The sequence below is a fragment of the Oryzias latipes genome, chromosome 14 (assembly GCF_053564925.1).
Source record: "Oryzias latipes strain Hd-rR chromosome 14, Olatipes_Hd-rR_3.1".
Lineage (NCBI taxonomy): Eukaryota > Metazoa > Chordata > Actinopteri > Beloniformes > Adrianichthyidae > Oryzias > Oryzias latipes.
The window spans coordinates 636,275-659,448 of record NC_136250.1 but is presented as its reverse complement, the minus strand read 5'-3'; the positions used below and the strand labels follow the sequence as shown (position 1 = coordinate 659,448).

Below are 23,174 nucleotides of genomic sequence, written 5' to 3'. Positions count from 1 at the left end.
CAAAACGAGGGCTTAGCAGTGTAGTTTTTAGTACTACACTTCCCAGGTTCCTTTGAGTTTGGATCTTGCGCAAGATGTTTTCAACGGCCTCTGGTGTCATTCGATTGTCTTGTCATCGCAAATGACTCAAATGAAAAGGTTTTAACTCCGAACTCCGGATGAGGTAGGAAAGATGCTATGACACATATTACTACTAGTACTACTACTATTAGTACTACAACATTTTGATCCAATGTAATGTAGAACCAAACTTATGAAGTCGCCGACTTTTAAGCATGAAGCTAGATATATGATCACGGTAAAGCAAATGGACCGAAGTGGCAAGTGCCGAACAAAACGAAGCACTGGACACACAGAACCCTGAGCAGCATCGGAATGAGCAGACAACACAGTCTCTTCATTCTACTTCGGAACCTTTGCTGGAAATGAGAAAGAACTGGGTTAAGTGCCGTCGTGGGGCTAGCTAACCGCCTAGCCTGCTGGGCTGACAAACAAACGGCCAGTGAAACGCAGAAGTCAACAAAACGCGAGGATTTTCTGTGTTTAAAGATAGACAGGCTTTTTATACAGCAGTGCATTTTAGAACTGAGTCCGGTTTAAATGATCAAAACAATCAGCAGTTCTGTTTTTTAAAGTCTTGTACTGCAGTCATAGTAAATCGTGTTTTCATTTGCTTTGTACTACATTTTTAGTTTTAGATCATTTCATGCCTTGACTACATAACTAAAGCAACAAAGGTTATTTAGCACAAAACAGCTTCAAATTGGGCCATGTAGATGTGTTTTATATAGTTATAACAAAAGTTTGTAGAATTTTTCTTTTTAGCCAAACGGGATGCTGCTAATTTTAATTAACATTTTAATAGTACGGACACAGTCATCTTCCCAAACGGGCTTCTTTTCTGCACTCATGTAGCTTCTATTTGCATTTTGACAGGTCACTGAGTGTACCCCTCTCTGCCATGAAAGCATATCAAGTCAACAGCTCTCCGTTCTTCTACAGTTGATGGGTCTACTGCTGGGACAACGATGACAGACAGTGTCAGGACGTTTCTGCACAACGTTGCTACGGTTGGCATACTCAAGCACATCACACAGCATTACTTGCTGGACTTTTTAAAGACCCACTCCAATGAAAATTGTGTTTTAGGGGTTTAACATGGTCTTGTAGCATTTTTCTAATGATGGAAGAGATGTGTAGGAAATTAAGTTTAAAATTGAGAAATTGAGTATTTCTTAATTTAAATCATTGTGAATCAGAAACAAATGAAAAAATGCCATTGGAAAAAAGCTTGTAGTTGTTACATAAAATGTACAATTGACACACAAGCTCCCAGCATAATTAAAAAATACAAGTCAAAACCAAAAATACTTCTTCATTTTCAAAATGAAGCTGCATTTTTAAGTATTGATTTTTCATTTTGAGTCATTTGATGCAGTTACATTTTGAAAATCAAAAAGCATTTCTGTTAATCAATTTTAATTGTAAAATTAGACATTTCTAAATGAATTTTGCTACACATTTACCAGAGAACTTTTTGAAAATGAAATGTCAAATACAATTTTCTTCATGATTTTAATCAAGTGACAGAATAAGCAGTGTTGAAGTGAAAAAAGGAAAAAGCATTTTGAAGGATTGCTTTTTCATTTTAATTCTAAGTCAAAATCAAAAAGTACTGGCCCAGCTGGTAAGTTATCCTCTTGCCTGTTGTGGAGTCTCTGTGGCAAGGTGAATGAGGATGAGACGGGCTGGTGGCGTGGCGTGGCGTGGCTGGAGGTCTTGGCGTTGAGATGACTTGAGAGATCAGTAGCATGAGATGAACCCAGGTCGGCACTTGGTGGATGAGGTTTGTCCTACAGACAAGAATGATAACTTGATTAAGTAGTTCAGCAAAAACGAGAGATTCACAAGAGAGAGAGATTTGCATGAGACCAGGTACTTCACCATAGTAGGCAACGAACTGGCGAATAATACTGGAATCAGGTCATCTGAAATACTGCAGGGTTGATGAGGGAAGTGCCGGCAGCTGGGTGCAATCTGAGGATGATGAGGCAGAGAAAGGAGGGGGGGAAAGGACTCCCAGAGGTACCATGACAAAAACATTTTAACTTGCACATTTTTTTCTTGTAGACCTGATTGTTACAGTCGGTGATGCCGTTTTAAGTTTGTTAACAGATTAGATGTGTTACTGTGGCATACGCTATCTTTTTGTAACAATGTCGACACACAGCATGACTTATCCAATTGTCTTTTCCTTTCATGGATGCTGACAACAAACCAGAAGTGTTCCCCCCACACAGGACAGCATAAGGAGATGGTGGGGGGGGGTCCTCATCTGTGGCCTAGCATCTGCATTAGCCAATGTTGACATGCTTACTGTTCGTCACCTAATAGAGTCTCGGAGGAAACTCATGGCTAACATTACTTCCGCCTCGGCGCAAAGTTAATACAGTGGCTACCTGGGGGTTAGCCCTGCCTAAAGCCACTAAGACTCATGGGAAGTGTGAAATCTTGTGTGTTGAATTCTTTACCATAACCTGGAGAGCTATGAAAAGAAGTGAGGTTCATGTTGTTACGCTGTTCATGCGTGTTCATAAAAAATGAGTTTAACGCCGGACAGGAGGGTATGTGGGGTATGGGGCATGGACAGTCAATGCAGCTAGTTAATTGTCAGTTCCACTCTCGTTTTCCCACTACAAGTGACAAAGCAGCTAGGTCGTTACAATGCACATTCAGAAAAAACAACAACAAACGTAATGAAACGGTACAGACGTGAACTGAACAAAACTGTATCGTTAAACCCCTAGTTATGACACAGTTTTACAGACAAACACATCTTTTTCATTACAGGTACAAAACTTTTTTATAAATGGATAATTTCTTTCTATAAGTACAACATCTTTTTTGTATATTTTCTGCACATATTTTTATACACACAAAACTCAAATTACAGGTTACAAAACTTTATTTACAGATTAAGTTTGTTTTCTACAAGTATTAAGTATTTTTAAGCAAGACAATTTCTTTTTTACAGATAGATCTTTTTGCAGACATACACATCTCTGATTACAAGTTAGAAACCTTTACTATTGCAACAAATCTAACTGCCTTATGTGTATGTCTACTGAACAAGTTTGTCGAACATTTGTTTGTCTATTTACGACAAAGAAACATCTTGAGCCAGTCTGTGCTTTAATATTTAGATCCTTTTTTAATGCTAGGCCATTCCAATTTTTCATAAAGATACATCTCTGCATCTTTTTTCTAAATGTAAATTTTGTAATATTATTACATGACGTAACAGCATTTATACGGTTTCTACAGTTACACTCTTAGAATGTTGGACCCAGAGACATAAATTATTCTGTAAAAGTTTAGACTGTTGTGAAAAAATGTTATAAAACAAAGCTGTGTTCACACCTAACATGATTCACGCGTCAAATTTGCATCTGCTGCCTCTCTTTGGACTTGTCAAATTCGTTGCTGAACGCTTGTCATAAAATGTGTATTTAAACTTTTTACTGCTTACGCTTGTTGTAGGAGCTACCGTCAATTGTTTTTGAATATCTCATTTATAATGCATGGAAGACACGGATGACGTTGAGAGATCAGTTCTATTTATTTTGAAGAGTTCTACAAAGATTTTCTGTGACCCAATTTGATGACTTGCCTGTCCCGTATTAGTCCGAGGAAGGGTAAAATAAAAATAGGTATACAATTAGAATGCCTTTCCATTATTGTTTTAATATAAACAAAAAAAATATTATAAAGTTGAGGAGGAGACTGATCCAATTCTTCCCCATGTTGTTTTGGACTGCACTTGCTGATCTCGTCATCAACACATAACGGGCCAAAGCTTAGTTCCTGATTAGTTGACATGGCGTGTTGTCTTTGCCAAACTTCAAACGTGAACTCTGAAAACATTTTGTTGTGACACTTGAAATGTCCTGCTGCTATACCACCGTGCCTAACCGTCAAAATGAAATAGAATGAATTACTATTATTATTTTGAAAGCACAGATGTGATTTTGCAAGCAAACATTTATTTTTGTTTGCAACTTAAAATGTTATATTTTTTAAGACAGTGCATTGTGTTTTAGGTTTAGGAAGATTTATTTCAAAACTGTGACTTTTGTTCTGATTTTAGTGGCAAAAATATTACTTCATAAATATCTACTGAGGCATTCATGCATATAAGAAGAAGTACTATGTTCTGGAATGCCAGTCACCAGTCACCAGAGTTGAATATTAGTGAAAACCTACGGGATGATTTGTAGCAGGTTGTCCACGCTTCGCAAGCATTAAATCTTATTAATCAAAAGATGCTTCGCAAGAAGGACTGGTCTAATACACCTTTATCCAGGATCCAGACACTCATCTGTGGCTCTCGGCTAATAGGCATGCGTCTCATCATATTTTCAATATATTGTGCCTCATTTCATAGTTTTTTCCCTCTTAAACCAAACTTGTCCAGCCACTGTTGGACAAAGAAGAGATCAACCCTGGATAAGTCCCCAGTCAGTCATGCTGCACATTGTTATTCCATGAAATACAAATTGCATTCACTGCTATCGTATATAAGTATTAATAGTACAACACGTCCAACCTTGAGGCAGATGGGTTACAGCAGCAGAGGACCACACCAGGTGCCACTCCTGTCAGCTAAGAACAGGAAACGGTGGCTACAATTTATGCAGGCTCACCTAAACTGGACAAAAGACGACGGAAAAAACGTTCTCGATAAGTCATTTATACCACATTCTGATGGTAGGGTCATAATTTGGCATCAACAACATTAAAAAATGGATCCTAGATATGCAGTACAGTAGAGGGTCTTGCCTAAGAACCCACACTGGATTCAGCCCAACGTGCCTGATGGGAAACAAACCCAGGTTTCCAACACGCCAGTCCTATACAGAGCCAACTGAGCCACCCAGAATCAGGTTATAAATAAAACAGAAAAATTTTTGGCATGTATGTTTTTAAAAGCAACCCGCTAACAACTGCCCTACAAACCAGTACCGAGTGTGAGGGTCATTTTATCTAGTTTTTTATTTTAAAATTAAAAAAAAAAATCTTGGCAAATGACAAATATAGTTTGCTAACAAAATTGACTCTGCATTAGTTTTTCTTTTTGTTAAGATATTAATCATACAGTATAGTTGGATATTTACTTTGCAGTTTTCTTTTTTGTTGTCGTTTATTGTTGCATAGATTTAGTTGGTTGGTTAAGGTGACAACCTGGATGTGTTTTCTTTGTTTCTTGCCCTTGAGTTTGTTGTGTCGTGGTCATAAAGTTGACTGTTAACTGTCTAACAAAAACGCCAACTGTTAACTGCCTAAAATTGTTGGCATTGTGTCTGATGCATGTTCTCTTTCTTTGGTTTTCGCTCTGTAGGGGGTCAAGGATTCCATTTTGGGGATTGGAACAATTTCTAAGTTAGATTCGCGGATTCAACAAAAAAGGCAGGAGCAACGAAAGAAAAGAACTATTGGTGCCCTTGCAAAGAGACGGGTACAAACTGATGAACACAAACCAGACAAGTAAGTCGGAGTTTTTTGCAGTGGAGTGGTCCCTCATTTATTGAGGGACAGAGGAGATTGATCGACAATACTCTACAGCCTATCAGGATGCAACCGTTGTATAGTAAAGAACCACTGTACTGCAAGTGTCAATTGCAATTTTATTCTCTGTGTTGTAATTTAGAATATATATATATATATATATATATATATATATATATATGCTACTACTCAAGTAATCCCACCCAGAGGGGTTACATGCAGAGAATGTGGAATGACTAGATGCTTCGAAACCCACAATCAAGGCTAACTGCCAAACAACTGGTAGCCCAGTGCTCTAACATCCACAAACGGCAACTCCTATCACAACTTGAGGTTGAAGCGATACAATACAATGCCACGGGAGAGCCAGAACAACAGGTCAGAGAGGAGGTTATACCACACTCCCACCCTGAGATTGGGTACACAGCCCCAACAACCACAATTAAGCTGAGCGAGGCAGTAACTGACCTGAAAGACAAGGTCATGTCTAGAATGAACACTAGGCAACCCCGACACCAGCTACAACGGTTAAGTGATGTACCGCATGAAAGTCTACTGGAAACTGTGAAAGCAGCATTGAGGGCAACTCTACCACAACCATCACAGAAACCAATGAACTGGTTTACACTTCAGCAGCAGTGATCCTTGAGATGCTTGGCTATAAGAGCAATCATGGAAGAAAACAGTACCCACCATGGAAGCATTGGTTAGAGGCCAAAATCAAGGCAACTCGGAAGGATGTGAGTAAGCTGACAGAGGCAAAAAGAGGTACAATGAGAAAGCAAGTACCTAAGAGATGCAGCCAGATGCCCATACCTGAAGCACTGGATACTGCCAAACAAAGGTTCCTAGCCTTGAGCAGCCGCCTAAAGAGGTACATAAGAGACAATGAAGCCAAACGAATAAACAGGCTCTTCGCAACTCAACCTGCAAAAGTGTACGCTCAGTGGCAGGGTCAAAACAGCCGAGCAGACCCACCAAGGCTAGAAACTGAACAGTACTGGAAAAGTATATGGGATTTCTCCCAGCCAGCACATAACAGCAATGCCCAGTGGCTGGTCTCTCTGAGAAAAGAACATAGCAACCTCCCTGAACAGAATCCAGTAACCATCACAATGGCAGACATCCAAGAAAGAGTCTCAGGTAGGAAGAACTGGACAGCACCGGGCCCTGACATGATACATGCCTACTGGCTAACGAAGCTTACCGCACTCCAGGAGCACCTGGCAGCACAAATGAACCAGCTGCTAAGAGATGGGACTCACCCCGAATGGCTAACGTAAGGGCGAACGATCCTGATCCAGAAGGATCCCTCAAAGGGTGCAGTCCCATCCAACCACCGGCCAATAACCTGTCTCTCCACAACATGGAAGCTCATGTCAGGCATCATTGCAACCAAGATAAATAGGCACATGGATCAATTCATGAGCAACACACAGAAGGGCATTGGTAGAGACTCCAGAGGAGCGAAACACCAACTCCTGGTCGACAGAACAGTCGCTCAAGACTGCAGGTCACGACACACCAACCTGTGCACAGCCTGGATTGATTACAAGAAGGCCTATGACTCAATGCCACACACATGGATCACTGAATGCTTGGAGCTGTACAACATCAACAGGACTCTAAGAGCCTTCATAGGAAACTCAATGAAGCTGTGGAAAACCACCCTTGAAGCCAATGGGAAGCCACTTGCACAAGTGTCCATCAAATGTGGGATATACCAAGGCGATGCTCTGTCCCCACTGCTGCTCTGCATAGGTTTGAACCCCCTCAGCCAAATAATCAACAAGACTGGCTATGGATACCGACTCAGAAATGGAGCCAACATCAGTCACCTCCTCTACATTGATGACATCAAGCTATATGCTAAGAGCGAGCATGACATTGACTCCCTGATCCACACCACCAGGATCTACAGTACTGACATTGGGATGTCATTCTGGCTCGAGAAATGCAGCCGGATGGTGACAAAGAGAGGCAAGGTAGTCCACACAGAAGGGGCCCCAACTGACAGTGTTCTCAGTGAATGTCTCAGGCAATGGAGAGCAGAGAATACAGTGCTGGAGGACAGATCCTCATGGGAGGACAAACCCCTGCATGGGATGTACCACCGGACCACAACTGAAGTGGCTGATATCAAGAAGTCCTACCAATGGCTAGAAAGGGCTGGCCTACAGGACAGCAATGAAGCGCTCATCCTGGCAGCTCAGGAACAAGCCCTGAGCACCAGAGTGATAGAGGCTCAGATCTACCACACCAGACAAGATCCAAGGTGTAGGCTGTGCAAAGAAGCGCCTGAAACAATCCAGCACATAACTGCAGGATGTAAGATGCTGGCAGGTAAAGCATACATGGAGCGCCACAATCAAGTGGCTGGAATAATATACAGGAACATGTGTGCAGAATATGAACTGGAAACACCAAGGTCAAAATGGGAAACGCCTCCGAAGGTGGTATAGAGAATGAGAGGGCAAAGATCCTGTGGCACTTCCAGATCCAGACTGATAGGATGGTAATGGCGAACCAACCAGACATTGTAGTGGTGGATAAAGAACAGAGGAAAGCCGTTGTGGTTGATGTGGCAGTGCCAAGCAATGGGAACATCAGGAAGAAGGAACATGAGAAACTGGAGAAATACCAGGGACTCAGAGAAGAACTGGAGAAAGCATGGAAAGTGAAGGTGACAGTGGTGCCTGTAGTAATTGGAGCACTCGGGGCAGTAACCCCCAAGCTGGAGGAGTGGCTACAACAGATACCTGGAAAGACCTCAGACCTCTCAGTCCAGAAAAGCGCAGTGCTAGGAACAGCTAAGATACTGCGCAGGACCCTCAAGCTCCCAGGCCTCTGGTAGAGGACCCGAGCTTGGAGGAGAAACCACCTGCGGAATGTGAATATATACATATAATGTCCTATATATAGTGTCAGAAAGTAGAACACAAGAAGACATACCCCATGATCCACTAGATCCTCCAATTTTCTAACAAAACTTACAACACGCTGCCCGTCACATACCACACTGCAGGGTGTGAGTGTGTGTACTGACAATCTTTGGCTCCACGTGTGCATGTGAGCAGTCTTTCTCCTGTCTGAAGAACATTAAGACCAACCTACGATCACGTTTAATGGATGAAAGTCTCAACGCCTGCATGAAGCTAAAACTCACCAAGTATCAACCAGACTAGACCATCAGCAAAACCACCATGCAGCACCAGAGTCACATTAATGCTAAGAAATATTCATCATTTAATAGCAACAGCATAATGTAGCGTCCCTTTCCCACACTGAGGCACGGAGACTTAACGTCTTTCAAGGTTCTTTATTGTGTTTACTGCAGGCCGTAACCAACACCGTAAAACCTATTCAGCAACTCCTGAATCTCACCCACTGAGAGCGCTTCATCCCAACTTCTTATTCCCTCCTCCCACACCAGCCCTCCTATTACCCTTATTTGGCCCATGGCTGAACCCCATTGGTCCAAACTATCTAACAACAGGCTGAGTGACAGAACTGAGGGCCAATCAGCATCTCTGCATGATGCGTTCAATGAACTCCGGAACTTAGAACGCCACCCAACAGCCACCCTGTTAAACTCAATAACAATGTTATTAAAAAGAATCCACAGACTTATTGTATTTTAAAAGTGTTATAATTACATCAAATTATATACATTATACATTCACTTGTATTTTTAGTTTTAAACATATTGCATTGCTCTCACAAAATTACATTTAAAATATGTGATGTTTATGGCTCTCTTGGCCAAAAAGGTTCCCGACCCCTGCCTTAGACCCCCCTTCGCGGTAAGGAAAACTCCTAAAAAAAACGGATCCTGGAAAAAAGAAGAAACCTCAGGGGTGCCCACATGAAGGAAGGATCCTCCCCCAGGCGATGTACCATAACTCATAGAGAAGAATTAAGTAATCCAACTCTACAACTATATATTTAAAGTCCAGCAGATGAGCTTCATCCAGATGGAGTTGGGGGACAGCTGGGGGGGGGCGAGACGAGCCACAGGCAGTATCCACGGCCAAGTGTAAAGTGTCGGAGCAGTAGTAGAGGCAAGCGAGAGACGAGGTACACGGTCAGGTACAGGAGCACGGATGAGCCAACTGGAATCTGGAAGCACTCCCTCTCCCCAGGAGGGAAGTGGGAAAGAGGGACAGTATATGAATTGCACTGGACCAAACAGAGGGATGGAGATTGCGTGCCTCTGTTTGGTCCAGTGTAAATAAAATTTAGCCTAAATTACAAAAGGGGTTTATACAAATGTAGAACTTGTGTGAAGAAATTTGTGGGAATGGGCAGTAGGACAGGATTGACTAATAAAGTGGCCAGTGAGTGTGTAGTAGAACCTTTTTTTGCAAAAATAACAGCCTCTAGATGCTTTCTATAACCAATATTGAGTGTCTGGATGAAGGTCTATTGGACCAGTCCTTCTTGGTTAATATGATTTTAATGATTGCGAAGTGTGGATTTTCATTAAAATTTCACTAATATTTATCTCTGGTGACTGGGATCGGTATTCCAGAACATAGCACATCTTCCTATATGCATGAATGCCTTAGTAGATATTTATAAAGTCATATTTGTGCCACCAAAATCAGAACAAAAGTCACAGTTTTAAAAGAAAAATTCCTAAACTCCAAACAAAATGTACCGTCTTAAAAAATATAACATACAAGTTGCAAATAAAAACAAATATTTGCTTGCAAAATCATATCTGTTCTTTCAAAGTAATAATAGTAATTCATTCTATTTGAAGTGCCTTTCAGGACACTCAAGGCCATTGTACAGAACAGAATGAAACAGTATAAAAAAAAAACATAATAAAATGTAATGTAAGACAAAACAAACTGCATAAAGTGATGGCTGCATCTTCTCCTTCAGTATAGACCAGTACATTCTTGAGTTCATGATACCATCAATGAAATGTAGCTCCCCCACACTAGCAGCACTCACGCAGCCCCACCATGTATTTTTCTTTGAAATCTTCAGCTTTGCAAGACCATACAGTGCGTTACGATTAGTTCTAAAAACGGAGGTCTTTGTCTCGTCACTTCAGAGTATTGAGTCATGGTAGTCTTCATCTTTTTTAGCAGTGGCCCCAGCAAATTTCTACTAGTGCTTTTTTGTTTATGGACTTTAGGAGAAGCTTCCTTCGTGGACAAAAACAATGCATGTGCAAACCATGTGCAACTCTACATGCCCGTATGATGCCCATGCAAACTGAACTCTGGTTGTCTAACTTCCTACTTTCTAACAGTCAGGCTTAGAAGAAGTGTGCACCTTTCACTTAAACAGCACTTAGGGCAGGGGTCGGGAACCTATGGCTTGTGAGCCATATATGGCTCTTTTGATGGTCACATGTGGCTCGCAGACAAATCTTTAATGTACTTTATTTTTTTCAATAGACCAGTCCTTCTCGGGTGCGATGCGATGCCAGGGGGGGCGCGCAGTAGTAGCGGTGTTTGGAGAAAACAAATCTGCACCACTATCAATTTACTATTATCTATTATTTCACAGAGTTTATAACAGCCTAAAACCTGCGAACGGCCGTCCTTGCAACTGCGCGCTCCCGTCTCTGAGAAAGAGCAGCAGGGATGTGTGAGGAAGAAAGGGGAGGGGGGGTTGTGGGCACAGGCAGCAAGGTGAATCACGCAGGGATTGTCAAAACTTAAAACAAGCTGCCCGTCACATACTGCAGTGTGTGAGTATATGTTTGGCTCCATGTCTGTATGTGAGCAGTCTGTCTCACATCTACAGAACATTCATACTAACCTAAGATCACGTTTAAACTCTCAGCGCCTGCATGAAGCAGAAACTCACCACGTATCAACCAGACTAGACCATCAGCAAAACCACGCAGCACCAGAAGTCGTAATGATGGTAGGAAAAACTCATCATTTATTAGCAACAGCATAACAATGTTGTTCAAAAGAATCCACAGACTTATCGTACTTTAAAAATGTTGAAATTACATCAAATTCACACATTCGCTGGTTTATTTAGTTTTAAACATATTGTAGCGGACTGAATTGGACTGGGTGGCTGTTGTTGGGTCGCGTTCTAAATTCTGGAGTTCATTGAACGCATCAAGCATAGATGCTGATTGGCTCTCAGTTCTGTCACTCAGCCTGTTGTTAGGTAGTTTGGACCAATGGGGTTCAGCCTTGGGCCAAATAAGGGTAATAGGAGGGCTGGTGTGGGAAGAGGGAATAAAAAGTTGGGATGAAGCGCTCTCAGCGGGAGAGATTCAGGAGTTGCTGAATGCGTTTTACGGTGTTGGTTACGGCCTGCAGTAACAACAATAAAGAACTTGAAATACGTTAAGTCTCCGTGCCTCAGTGTGGGAAAGGGACGCTACATTATGCTGTTGCTATTAAATGATGAATATTTCTTAGCATTAATGTGACTCTGGTGCTGCATGGTGGTTTTGCTGATGGTCTAGTCTGGTTGATACTTGGTGAGTTTTAGCTTCATGCAGGCGTTGAGACTTTCATCCGTTAAACGTGATCGTAGATTTGGTCTTAATGTTCTTCAGACGGGAGAAAGACTTCAATATGGTATGGCTCTTTCAAAATTAAATAAAAAAATATGTGGTCGTTTATGGCTCTCTCGGCGAAAAAGGTTCCTGACCCCTGACTTAGGGGCTCTCTGTGCAGTGTACATGGTTCGGGGTGGTTAAAAAAAAAAAGGATCAAGGATCATTTGTACGACACTCCTGCATCTCACCTACTTTCCCCTTTCTTATCCTTACACGTTGTATGGGTGTTCACTACGACATGTCACCCACAGCAGGCCCGTAAGAAAAATGTGCATGAACATTTTTGCCTTACAGGCTGATCTATGAGCTGAAAATTTCCTGTGGGCCACTTGTGTGCCTCGCACAGATTTGCCCATTTTCTACCTGCAGAGAGCCCGTATCCACCTGTAAGGGCACTTGTGACAAAGGCTTTATGTTGATATCACTTCACAAGTTTACATTTTTGTTTGATTTACCATTTGATTAAATAAAGATTTAATCTTTTACTATTTTTTTTCATTACCAATTTTATTTTGTTGCAAAAGGTTGTCATGTAATTAGATATGTATTTATTGCTATAGGTATAAATTGAAGAAAGGTGGAACTTTCATTCACACTGTTTTAAGTGTATACTAACTAACTGATAGCAAATAATTTTTTTGCATAACATATTAACGAATAAAAAGAGAAAAGAAAAGCAGTCTTCTATGCTGCTCTCCTTTTTTCTCACATTGTTAGCTTATCAACTTTGATGTTTGAAATCCATATTCATTTTCCTTTTCAGTGATCCAAGGGTAGCAAGCAGGATTTTTCAGTGCTGTGCCTGGAATGGAGGAGTCTTCTGGGTAGGATTTTTCACAACTGCTGTCATGTATCTCACAATGCTGAACGTAATGTTTTTACTCAAAACAGTCCTTCACTCTTCCAATTATTTTTCCAATGTAATTACCTCAAGTACATGTTGTGTGGCTTCAATAATCTCTATTTTTAGTTCGTCTGCAAATTTAAGAATAAACATAAATGCAGTTTTAACAATGAATTCCCTAATAATGTATATAAAAGAATGATTTGGTGGATTTGAAATTTGTAATATTTTTGTTTCATTTCTCTAGCTCAGTCTTTTTCTGTTCTACCGGGTGTTTATTCCTCTGCTACAGACTCTCACTGCAAAAATCATTGGTAAGTGTAACCGCTGATTCATTAAGGCCCATTGTCCGGTGTGCATTAAACAGCCAGTCAACCTTTTGTCTTTATTACAGGTGACCCCTCCCTTCATGGCAGTGTATGGTCTTGGCTAGAGTTCCTCTTGACTTCTGTCTTTAGCGCACTCTGGGTTCTCCCTCTGTTTGTTCTCAGCAAGATAGTAAATGCCATCTGGTTCCAGGTCTTTCAAGAGAAAATGTTCTTTTTATGAAAACTTGACATCGATACTGTTTTTGCTTCTTTTTCAAAATCGTTTTGCAGTTTCTAATTGTGTTGGCCATAAATGCTAATGCCAATACGTTACACAAAACCCATTAAAGTGAAACAATGAATTATGGTTGGTATAATTCAATTTATTTCAAACATTTGAAATCATTAAGCATCATTGTAGTCAATTTATTTCAGTAAGGCAAATTTTTCCCTAAAAAAATGGATTTTAAATAACCAGCTATAACCCAAAAAAAAACAAATTTCTGATCTTGGTCATTCATTTTTAAGTACCTATTATGACATTTTAAATTTTTGTAGTTCCACTTAGACATTTCTGGATGTTTATTATATTATATTTATTATATTATGATTGATATTTATGGATAATTATTTTAATAAGAGGCAGCAAATGTTATACTCATCTAAGTCAAGACAGCAGGCTTAACATCTGCTATGCCCTTGGATGAAACAGGTCTTGTAAGAGTAGTTTACTTCTAAAAGATTTTTTTTTTATGTGTAAAAAAAAAATGTGACGTTAGAATAGTACTTTTTGAACTGCATCAGCTTTGATCATTTTCAAAATTAGTCTTCTTTTGTAGGTAACAGATAAATGTAACATGCGAAATGTCCGTGAAGAGTAATGCAGAATTGTGTTTGTTTCCAGGACATAGCTGACCTTGCATTTGAGGTGTCTGGCTGCAAAGCTCAGCCCTTCCCCAGTGTCAGTAAGATTATTGCAGACATGCTTTTTAACCTTCTTCTTCAAGCGCTCTTCTTAATTCAGGTACATGATGTTCTATTGCAGTCCATCCCAACACACTTTGGATAAGTCATGAGTATTTGTATATGAACTACACAAATGACTGCTACTGAACAGAGTTAACTAAATGTTAAAAGGAAAATATATTTTTTCATTATCATACCCTTTGTTTTTTGTACAGTGTTCCCCCGCTTATTTGCATTTCAATATTCGCGGTTTCACATATTTGTGGAATTTCTTTAGTCTTTTGACTTGTCTGGTTCATCACAAAAGCTCAGACTATTTAAAACACTTTATCCAAGGGCGGTGCTTCGCGAATTTCTGAGGAAGGGGGGCGGAGAAGAAAACCCATTGGCCCTCCAATAGCTGGTTTCACTGGTTCCTGAATCGCTATAACCGAAGTTTGTGCCCCTACATGGAGAAATGCCATCAGCTGACTCCTGAAATGCTAAGGAAGATAATCATGGAGATTAATTATCAATTGGATGAATGAATGATGGACGAAACTGTCCTCTTCTGGAAGAAGCGACGCTCAAAACACTGATGCGCCGTGCGCAACGCTCAAATCACGCAGCCGGACCTCTCCCACTTAACAAATGGAGGAGGAAGCATGGGCTCCTGGTTTTAAGGCACATATTGACAGAGAGGCACTCCTAATGTGCGTTATGAAGGACGCTACGGTACAGTCTATCTCTCTGAATAAAAATAAAAAAAGCTTAATGTTGAGCAATGATCTTTTATTAAATATTTTACAAAGCATCAAAAATGTTTCTGAAGTGTTTTTTAAGAGTAAGGATCGGTGATGGACAATCTCCAGCCGCAGGGGGGGGAACGTTCTCCAGATTTGCGGTTTGCTAGCCCCAGCGAATATGGGGGGAATACTGTATTCAGAGCAAACTACACATCACTGCATAATACTTAAACGTCTGTAAGAAGGTCTGTCAGATCAAATTTTTTGAGTATGTGCTGTTTGTGTTGCACTAGGGTATGATTGTTAGTCTATTTCCCATTGATGCGATTGGACAGATGGTGAGCCTCCTTCACATGTCTCTGCTGTACTCTCTGTACTGCTTTGAGTATCGCTGGTTCAACCATGGTGAGTACTGCATTTTTCAGACACAATTGTTTATGCTTTTACTTAACTTTAAGCATATTTCTTTTTTTATTTAAGGCATTGAAATGCACCAGCGGCTTTCCAATATTGAGAGGAACTGGCCCTATTACTTTGGTTTTGGTTTACCCATGGCCCTGCTCACTGCTATGCCTTCTTCATATATTATCAGGTTAGTTGCACTTTTGCTTTTTAGAATAGTAAAGTCTATTAGCTTTCACCAATTAAAATAAATAATCTAGTCTAGTCTAATTTAGGATATATTATTTAGCTGCATAACCTTAACTTATCACCAACTGCAAGTAATTTAATTCAATACATAAAATGCTCATTTATATCCCAGGGAAAAATGAAAAGTTGTGTGTGAGGCTTGTGTGAAGTCACCCATAGAAAATATTTGTTGCACTGAACCAAGTTACACTGGCTACCCACACAGCTGTCAGATGGCTTAGCCTGAGCTAAGTGCTTAAAAGAGTTTGAAAGCTGAAAGCAGAGATACACTTTACCAAAAGTATTGGCTCACCCATCCAAATGATCAGAATCAGGTGTCCTAATCACTTGATGAGTGGTACAAGTGGTAGACCACATAAACTGACGACAAGGGGTCAGTGGATGCCGAAGCGCATAATACAAAGATGTCGCCGACTTTCTGCAGTCAGTTGCTACAGAGCTCCAGACTTCATGTGACCTTCAGATTAGTCCAAGTACAGTACGCAGAGAGCTTCATGGAACGGGTTTCCATAGCCGAGCAGCTGCATCCAAGCCACGCATCACCAAATGCAATGCAAAGTGTCTGATGCAGTGGTATAGAGCACACCGTCACTGGACTATACAGCAGTGGAGACGCCTTCTCTGGAGTGATGAATCACGCTTTTCCATCTGGCAATCTGATGGACGAGTCTGGGTTTGGAGGTTGCCAGGAGAACGTTGTGTTTCGGACTGCATTGTGCTAAGTGTGAAATTTAGTGGAGGAGGAATTATGGTGTGGGCTTTTTTTTCAGGACTTGGGTTTGGCCCTTAATTCCAGTGAAAGGAACTCTGAATGCTTCAGGATACCAAAACATTTTGGACAATTCCATGCTCCCAGCCTTGTGGGATCAGTTTGGAGCGGCCCCTTCCACTTCCAACATGACTGTGGACCTGTGCACAAAGGAAGGTCCATAAAGAAATGGATGACAGAGTCTGGTGTGGATGAACTTGACTGAGTCCTGACCTGAACCCCACAGAACACCTTTGGGAGGTGGACCGACATTATATTAAACTCTATGGGTTAGGAATGGGATGGCACTTCAGTTCATATGTGAGTTAAGGCAGGTGAGCCAATACTTATGGTCATATAGTGTACTTGTTTAAAGGCAAAGGCATTTCAAAGCTCTCAGATAAGACCTGGGGGGTATTCCAGAAAGCAGGTTATGCTAGCTCCCACGGTAAGTTTGAGGCTAAGGAAGTTGATAACCTCAGCTTTCGGTTCCAGAAATGGAGGTATGTTTCAGGGTGAGTCAAGTTGCCATAGCAACTCATGCTCTGAACATAACTTGGTCTGGAGCAGGTTTAGTTGAAGGTTAGTTTGTTTTCAGAGAGGTGAAGCAGCATGGCGTGTCCATTTGACGATGATTTAGTGAATGAAGAAGCTCAGATAATTTCTTTTTCCACCATGAGAGGGTGATTAGACCACATATGAATGTTGGAAATATAAACTTTTTTATTTTGATCTAACTTAATTATTTGCTTCAGTTAAGATAATTAAAAATCTTTTTTTTTGTTAAGTTAGTTTAAAAATAACACGTAGTTTTCAGAGAGTTATTTTAATTTCATTTACATTAATTCAATTAAGTAGGTGTAACTTTGGTGCTGCTGTTAGATCGGCACCGCAAGGGATTGTGGGATACCATTCCCTTTGCCTGTCTGGACGGATTTGGGTTTAAGTGTGGGTTTTTGCCAAATGCGTTTAGTTGTTTAGCTGTTTGCCGAGTTATTTTGTTCTACTTTGCTCAAGTCTCTGCACCATGAGGGAGAGGGAGGGAGAGGATGATGACTTTATATAGCACCCCTACAGTCAAAAAGTATATTGACAATGCCGAAAAATTCCTAAATAAATGAACACATTAAGCACATACTGTTTTGTTCTTTTTATTGTTATAAAAATGAGGATCTGCCGGCCCAAACTTAGACATAAGAGAGTTCAAGAATTATAATTCATTACGATGGAAAAAAGATTACTTGAATTGGAATAATATGACATTTAGTTAAATAAATTTGTAAATTTGAGTTGTATTAACAACTATTGAGTTTTATAGACGTAAGAAATTAGGTTGAATAAATTTAACTCAATTATTTGTTACCAATAGAAGTAATTCGTTTAAGTTGGCAAAATTGGATAAGTTATATATATATATATATATATATATATATATATATATATATATATATATATATATATATATATATATATATATATATATATATATATATATGCGTCACAAGGAAAATGGAAACAAGATCAGAAACTCGTGCGTTTACTTTGTCTGTTCTTCTACTACAAGCAGAAACTCTTTCTTTTGATGATGCAGCCATGTTACTTTCTTGATGGACGTATAATCTTCATACGCCGTCATTAAAATCTCAGACTCTGTCTCACTGAAGTATAGCGCTCTCTTTTTTCCTCCACGCGTTTCCATGGTGACTCCGGAAATCGGTGATCTATTGAGAATGTCTTTATGTGCTTGACATGCACGTGCATTAACCCAGGGTTACCAAGTTAGCGTAATTACGCCAACTCATATCTGGTCTTTTGGAACCGACATAGCCTGAGTGAGCAAGTTCAGGCGGATTTCAGCCAGAGTTCAGGGTTAAAGTCAGGGTAGTTTAAACATGCTTCCTGGAATACCCCTCTGGATGCCAGATTGTGGATTTCCTGTTGATGTGTTCACACAGATGAATGAACTGAATGCTAAACTCCAAGGCGAGGCGAGGCATCCATCAAATGCACACCTCATGCAACAGGTGAAGGTTATCATGAGAAACTTGCAGTTTCTTTCAAATCAACTGGAGAGCAACAATTTTTTTTTCCAACACTGAAACACTGAACCATGAAAGAAGTCGCATCATCAGCTGACCACCTTCACAGGTACTCATCCATGTTGGTATCACTGCATGGGTGATTTGCAGATCTCAGAACAATTGAAGAGTGTTTCCTCTCATTTTACCTGCAGAGTAAATAATGCACCAGCAATGCTCAGTTGGTACTAAATGAACAATTCTCTCACAATAATACTAATAATAATAAAAAATAATAAATAATAGTATTAATAATTATTACTATTTCCTTTTTAGACTCTGCTGTATTTTTATCCCATTTGCATGTTTAAAATGAATTCATTAAGATAAAGTCTCTTTCCAATATATACAACTTAAAATGTGTTTTGAGTCAAAATTTTTAAAGCATTTTTATACTTCAACCATTTTCGTTGCACTAAATAAATAAAACAATGTATTTGGCAATCTCACATGGTATTTGTTAAATTCGATGCTTTTTATACAGAACTGTAATTTAAAATGTGCAAAATAGAATTCAACAAACCCTACAAAAACATTATCAGTTTCTTGTGTGGCCCTATGCAAAATACTATTGCCCACCCCTGGGGTAGAGTGACAGTTAAGGTGTTACCCAGTTGATTGATAGGAGTAGCGTCGAACTATGAAGGCTTTTAACATTTTGTCCATGGGGAAGATACCTAACCCCACTATTCCCTAATTATTAGAAAAATGTGTTGCTTTTCACTTCAGATGAATCCAGGTAGTTGTTAGAAAAGAAGGTTACTAGACTTGGTCTATCTTTTATAATTAAATATGTTTTACATCTTCTCCAAGAGCTGGTTTATGATCGCAACCCATCTCCACACTTGACCTGGTCTCCTAGGATGCGTGATTATTTTTATCAGTCTGGCCACTCAATACAGATCTGCATAGAATGTGACATTTTATTCTACCCTTCTGCAGTCTGTGCCCCTATCTGAACCCCCCAAAAATCAGAACAGAATAGTGTTCAATTTCTACATCTTAGTCCATCGTTCACGGTCTCACTGCCTCTTGAGTGCGATCATGCCTACTACTTTTTTTTTTAACTGCGCACTGTGATCTGTGTCCTGATTGGCTGGAGACCTTCTCAATCAATCTCCTCCGTGCTGAGTTTCCAGACATGTCGCTCTCTAGTCTCCAGGTCTAAATAAATCTTTGATTGCAAGCAGATCTTTGTTTACATTCTATAATCCTGTACTGATTTTTGCATGAAGGTTGGAACTTTGACAATTTAAACTAGAGAAATTGTGAAAATGTTCATGCCTGTCTGAGAAAAATATCTAGTGAGGCCTTTTATAGCCTTAAAAATCTGTAACCCTATTTCCCGGATTTTACATATTGCTGGTTATTGTTATAATTGAACTCCCGTGAGAAACGAAGGAAGACTGTTCTCGCAAAAAAGGTAATGCTGCAACAGAAGACAAAGCAATCTGACTTGTTTTCATTAAGACTGGATGAGAGCATAGGCCTGCAGGACACAACGCTGCTGCTCATTTCTAGGGACTATGATAGGAGAGCACAGCCTATTTATTGGTTGTATTTTGTTTTTTATGGATGTCTTAGGCTTTTTTTTTTAATTGATTTTGTATGTTCATGAGTATTTTGTCAGCTTCTTTGTGACAATAAACAGTCCAAACACAGACTTGTCATTTACATCACTCCACTTATTGATGAATAAAACGTTGTAAAGTTTGTCTTTAAAAAAAAAATAGGAATTCTGCAAATCAAAATGTTTTTAAAAATAGGGAAAGGTAAATGGCATTTCTTTGTAAAAATGTGTTTGTTTTCTCCACATTCCTGAATCCACTCAGAGAAAAAGAGATAAAAGATTGATAAATTAACATTTTGTTTTAAATAAACTTTTACTAAAAGGTAACATGAAAATAAGAGAATCTGCAAATTAACACAAAGTTAGTAAAAAAGGATGCTTATTAGAATAAATGAAGAATTTCTCAGTTGTTTGATCTCTTTTTTGCTTTCTGAGGCAAAAATTAAAGCAAGACTTTTTTGATAAATCGTTACGGCAATAACTTAATTGATTAGTTCTGTTTTAGAATAAAATGGATAAATAAGTCATAATATTTAGCAACTGAAACCACCCTAACTAAATCTTTTAAGTGTATTAAAAATGTATATAGGCACTGGGGCTTTTTTTATTCTTGAAGAACATAGAGAGAGTTATTTGGTAATTTTTGATTTTATAAATAGTTATGTTTCTTCATTAAAAGGAATACGATTTATTTACGGACTTTTTTTCTGTGAAGATCTTTAAAAGGGTTATTCATATTTGGTTGTGTTTACTTTCAGACACACTGTGATTGTTAGGCCGAATCCGAACTCTTCCCTTAACCCTACGGTTTCTCCCTACCCCTACATTTAGCCCTCCAAACAAAGAGTTATAGAAAACCGTGTCTTCTAATTCAGAGCTTACTCCCACTTGATAATGTCATCAATAGTCGCAGGTCATCCACGTTAGCACGTAGCTGCCAGTGCTTGGAAAATGCATAACATCAATTTTATAACTTTAAAAAGTCATTACTTATTAAAGTAAGTTATTACTTGTTACTTACATGTGAACTTCTGTGCTTCAGAGCACACCCATGTGAAAAAATGTGCTCCTCCTCCGCAACACAACGCAGTGCGGATTAGCCTCGTGGCGGAGGGATAGAGAACCCTCTGACACGATGGTTTCCTCTTTAAAAAACTGTTTTGGACATGCCTATCCCTCCAAATGCCCCTACAATTGAAGGGATTGGGAGAAGCTGCAGAAGTAGGGGAAGAATTCTGATTACCTTTACCATTTACCTTACACTGTTTCTTTTAGCCTACAAACTGAGCTCGGGCCCACATCAGAGAAGATAGAAGTTATGTGGCCCTCACAAGAAAAAGTTTGGGAACTCCTGTTCTAGACAGAAGTTGCCTCTTAGTGCCTCCTTCCTTGGAGTAAATAAATCAATTGTCATACCACCGTGTCACATAATTGAGAAATTGTCTTGTAGAACATTTGAAATCTTTTAAAAAATAAAATCTGAACTAAGTCTGGTTGACTCCTAATCTACCTGGATAAATGAAAATTTACACTGGCGCATCCGGTTAATGCCAAATTATCTAGTATAATCTGGGTAAACGACAACAAAGAGTCTTCTTGGGTTTTTCCCTTCAGGGGCCACCACAGAAAATCAACTTCCTCCATATAACCTTGTTTTCTGCATCCTCTCTAACACCAACTACCTTCTCAAAGAAAGTTACAACAGGATGTTAACACTAACTTAACACTTCTTTTGGTCTTCTCTATTCAGTGGATGCTTGTTCTCCATTCTATTTCCTCTTTTTATCATCAGTGCAAATGAAGCAAGGACACCAACAAAGCTGTAGTAAGTGTTAATGATTTTTTCATTTCTAATGCAGTGCATAGATTAATGTGTTTGTTTTGTGCCATTACAGCCATTTTCAGCTGCGACTCTTCTCTCTGGTTGTGCTCATCAGTAACAAACTTTTTCACAAGACGGTCCATCTGCAATCCTCTCTTACGTTGTCAGGATCATCAGAGAAGCTCTCCTCATCCCACATCTCCCCCAAACCGCCAAAGAATGCTGTCCACCCAATGCTGCATCCTCTTGAATAACATTATAAATATAGAGACTTTACTCTGTGTAATAGCAAGAGCCACAAAAGAAAGGTTTCTTTGAGAGTTATCTTTTTATGAATAGGATCTTTGGTGCAGGTTTAACATTGAAAAGTTTTTGTTAATTAAAAATATTTGTCAGGGTTTTGTAATCTGTAAAAATGTTTGTGTGCAGCAAAAGTTATATGTTTTTTTTTTAAATGATTGATTGACAGAACTTTTATTCTCCTACACGTATGTTAAACGTGTCCTCTCCTATGTTGTATGTTAAACTCTATAATTATAAGATTTTTTTTAAACAATTTCTAAATTTTCCATTTGAAAAACTCTCCTTTATTAAAATGCAAAGTATATTCATGAGGGGTTAAAGAAATGGATTATCCAAACATTGATGGAACTTTTCTGAACTCAAAGAAAACCCAAGTATTGTTTTATCCACATGATCACATTCCTTTCTTACAGAGTCAGTCTCATCTTGACGGTGTCTTTGCAGCATTTTTAAAAATAAACTTCTGCCTCAAAGAGAAACTTTATTTTGGTAGTGGTGTCTCGCTGCCAAAGGGCTGCATCCATACTATGCTTGATTTTTACAACTACATGGGAAGAATTTGTTAAACATCGAATGGTTTGAATATAATGTATTATTGATAAGTAAAAAACGAGTGGTCTGCTTCAATTGGAAATATTTCACGATTCAGCTAATTTTTTGTGTATGTTGCTACCACACAGTTACACTGAAAACGTTTGATTCAAGAAAGCAAGTGTGGAAAGTAGAAATGATTTTGAAAACTGTGTGCAGTAATGGAAGGATCTGTGTTAGAGCAGGCACATTTTCTGGTCATTTTTGTAAAACTAATAGTTTTATTTCAATAAAGCTACCAGTATTCAGTCTGTGAATGGTGTTTGTTTATCTCTGTCAAAACACACTTGGAAGAAAGTAGAAAGTTCAGTACAGTGAGAATCATTGGACAGCGGGAAGTCAATTAACGGGGGGGGGTTCGTTTCCCGAGCCCACATAACAAAATAACGAGAACATACTTAATCTTTCATTTACTATAATGACGCCTTTGCACGAAAGTAGCGACACCTTTTGATT

The 23,174-nt window shown here is 39.4% G+C and overlaps 1 protein-coding gene across 10 annotated transcripts; it reads left to right on the top strand.

The window, feature by feature from the left end:
- The first annotated feature begins 25 nt into the window (after window positions 1-25).
- Window positions 26-22,975, top strand: ei24 (EI24 autophagy associated transmembrane protein). 10 transcript variants are annotated; one of them, XM_078931035.1, is made up of 11 exons: window positions 26-163; window positions 937-1,070; window positions 5,399-5,544; window positions 12,876-12,936; window positions 13,204-13,270; window positions 13,351-13,475; window positions 14,169-14,225; window positions 15,249-15,360; window positions 15,436-15,547; window positions 21,795-21,827; window positions 21,898-22,975. In XM_078931035.1, exons 2-11 carry the CDS (start codon window positions 1,029-1,031, stop codon window positions 22,076-22,078), a joined length of 936 nt encoding a protein of 311 aa, XP_078787161.1. In that variant the 5' UTR covers window positions 26-163; window positions 937-1,028; the 3' UTR covers window positions 22,079-22,975. The 10 variants fall into 10 exon arrangements, with proteins under 10 accessions (XP_078787161.1, XP_011491183.1, XP_011491181.1 ...); XM_011492881.3 differs by having other exon boundaries at window positions 21,753-21,827; XM_011492879.2 differs by having other exon boundaries at window positions 14,169-14,288.
- The last annotated feature ends 199 nt before the right edge of the window (window positions 22,976-23,174 follow it).

What these genes read in the sequence shown, in the direction of transcription:
- ei24 (XM_004084597.4), top strand. Translation starts at nt 1,029, where the DNA reads ATGACAGACAGTGTCAGGACGTTTCTGCACAACGTTGCTACG. An exon ending in AAGCGCTCTTCTTAATTCAG is followed by an intron (nt 14,289 to 15,248) that starts GTACATGATGTT and finishes GTGTTGCACTAG; the next exon opens with GGTATGATTGTTAGTCTATT. An exon ending in GTATCGCTGGTTCAACCATG is followed by an intron (nt 15,361 to 15,435) that starts GTGAGTACTGCA and finishes TTTTTATTTAAG; the next exon opens with GCATTGAAATGCACCAGCGG.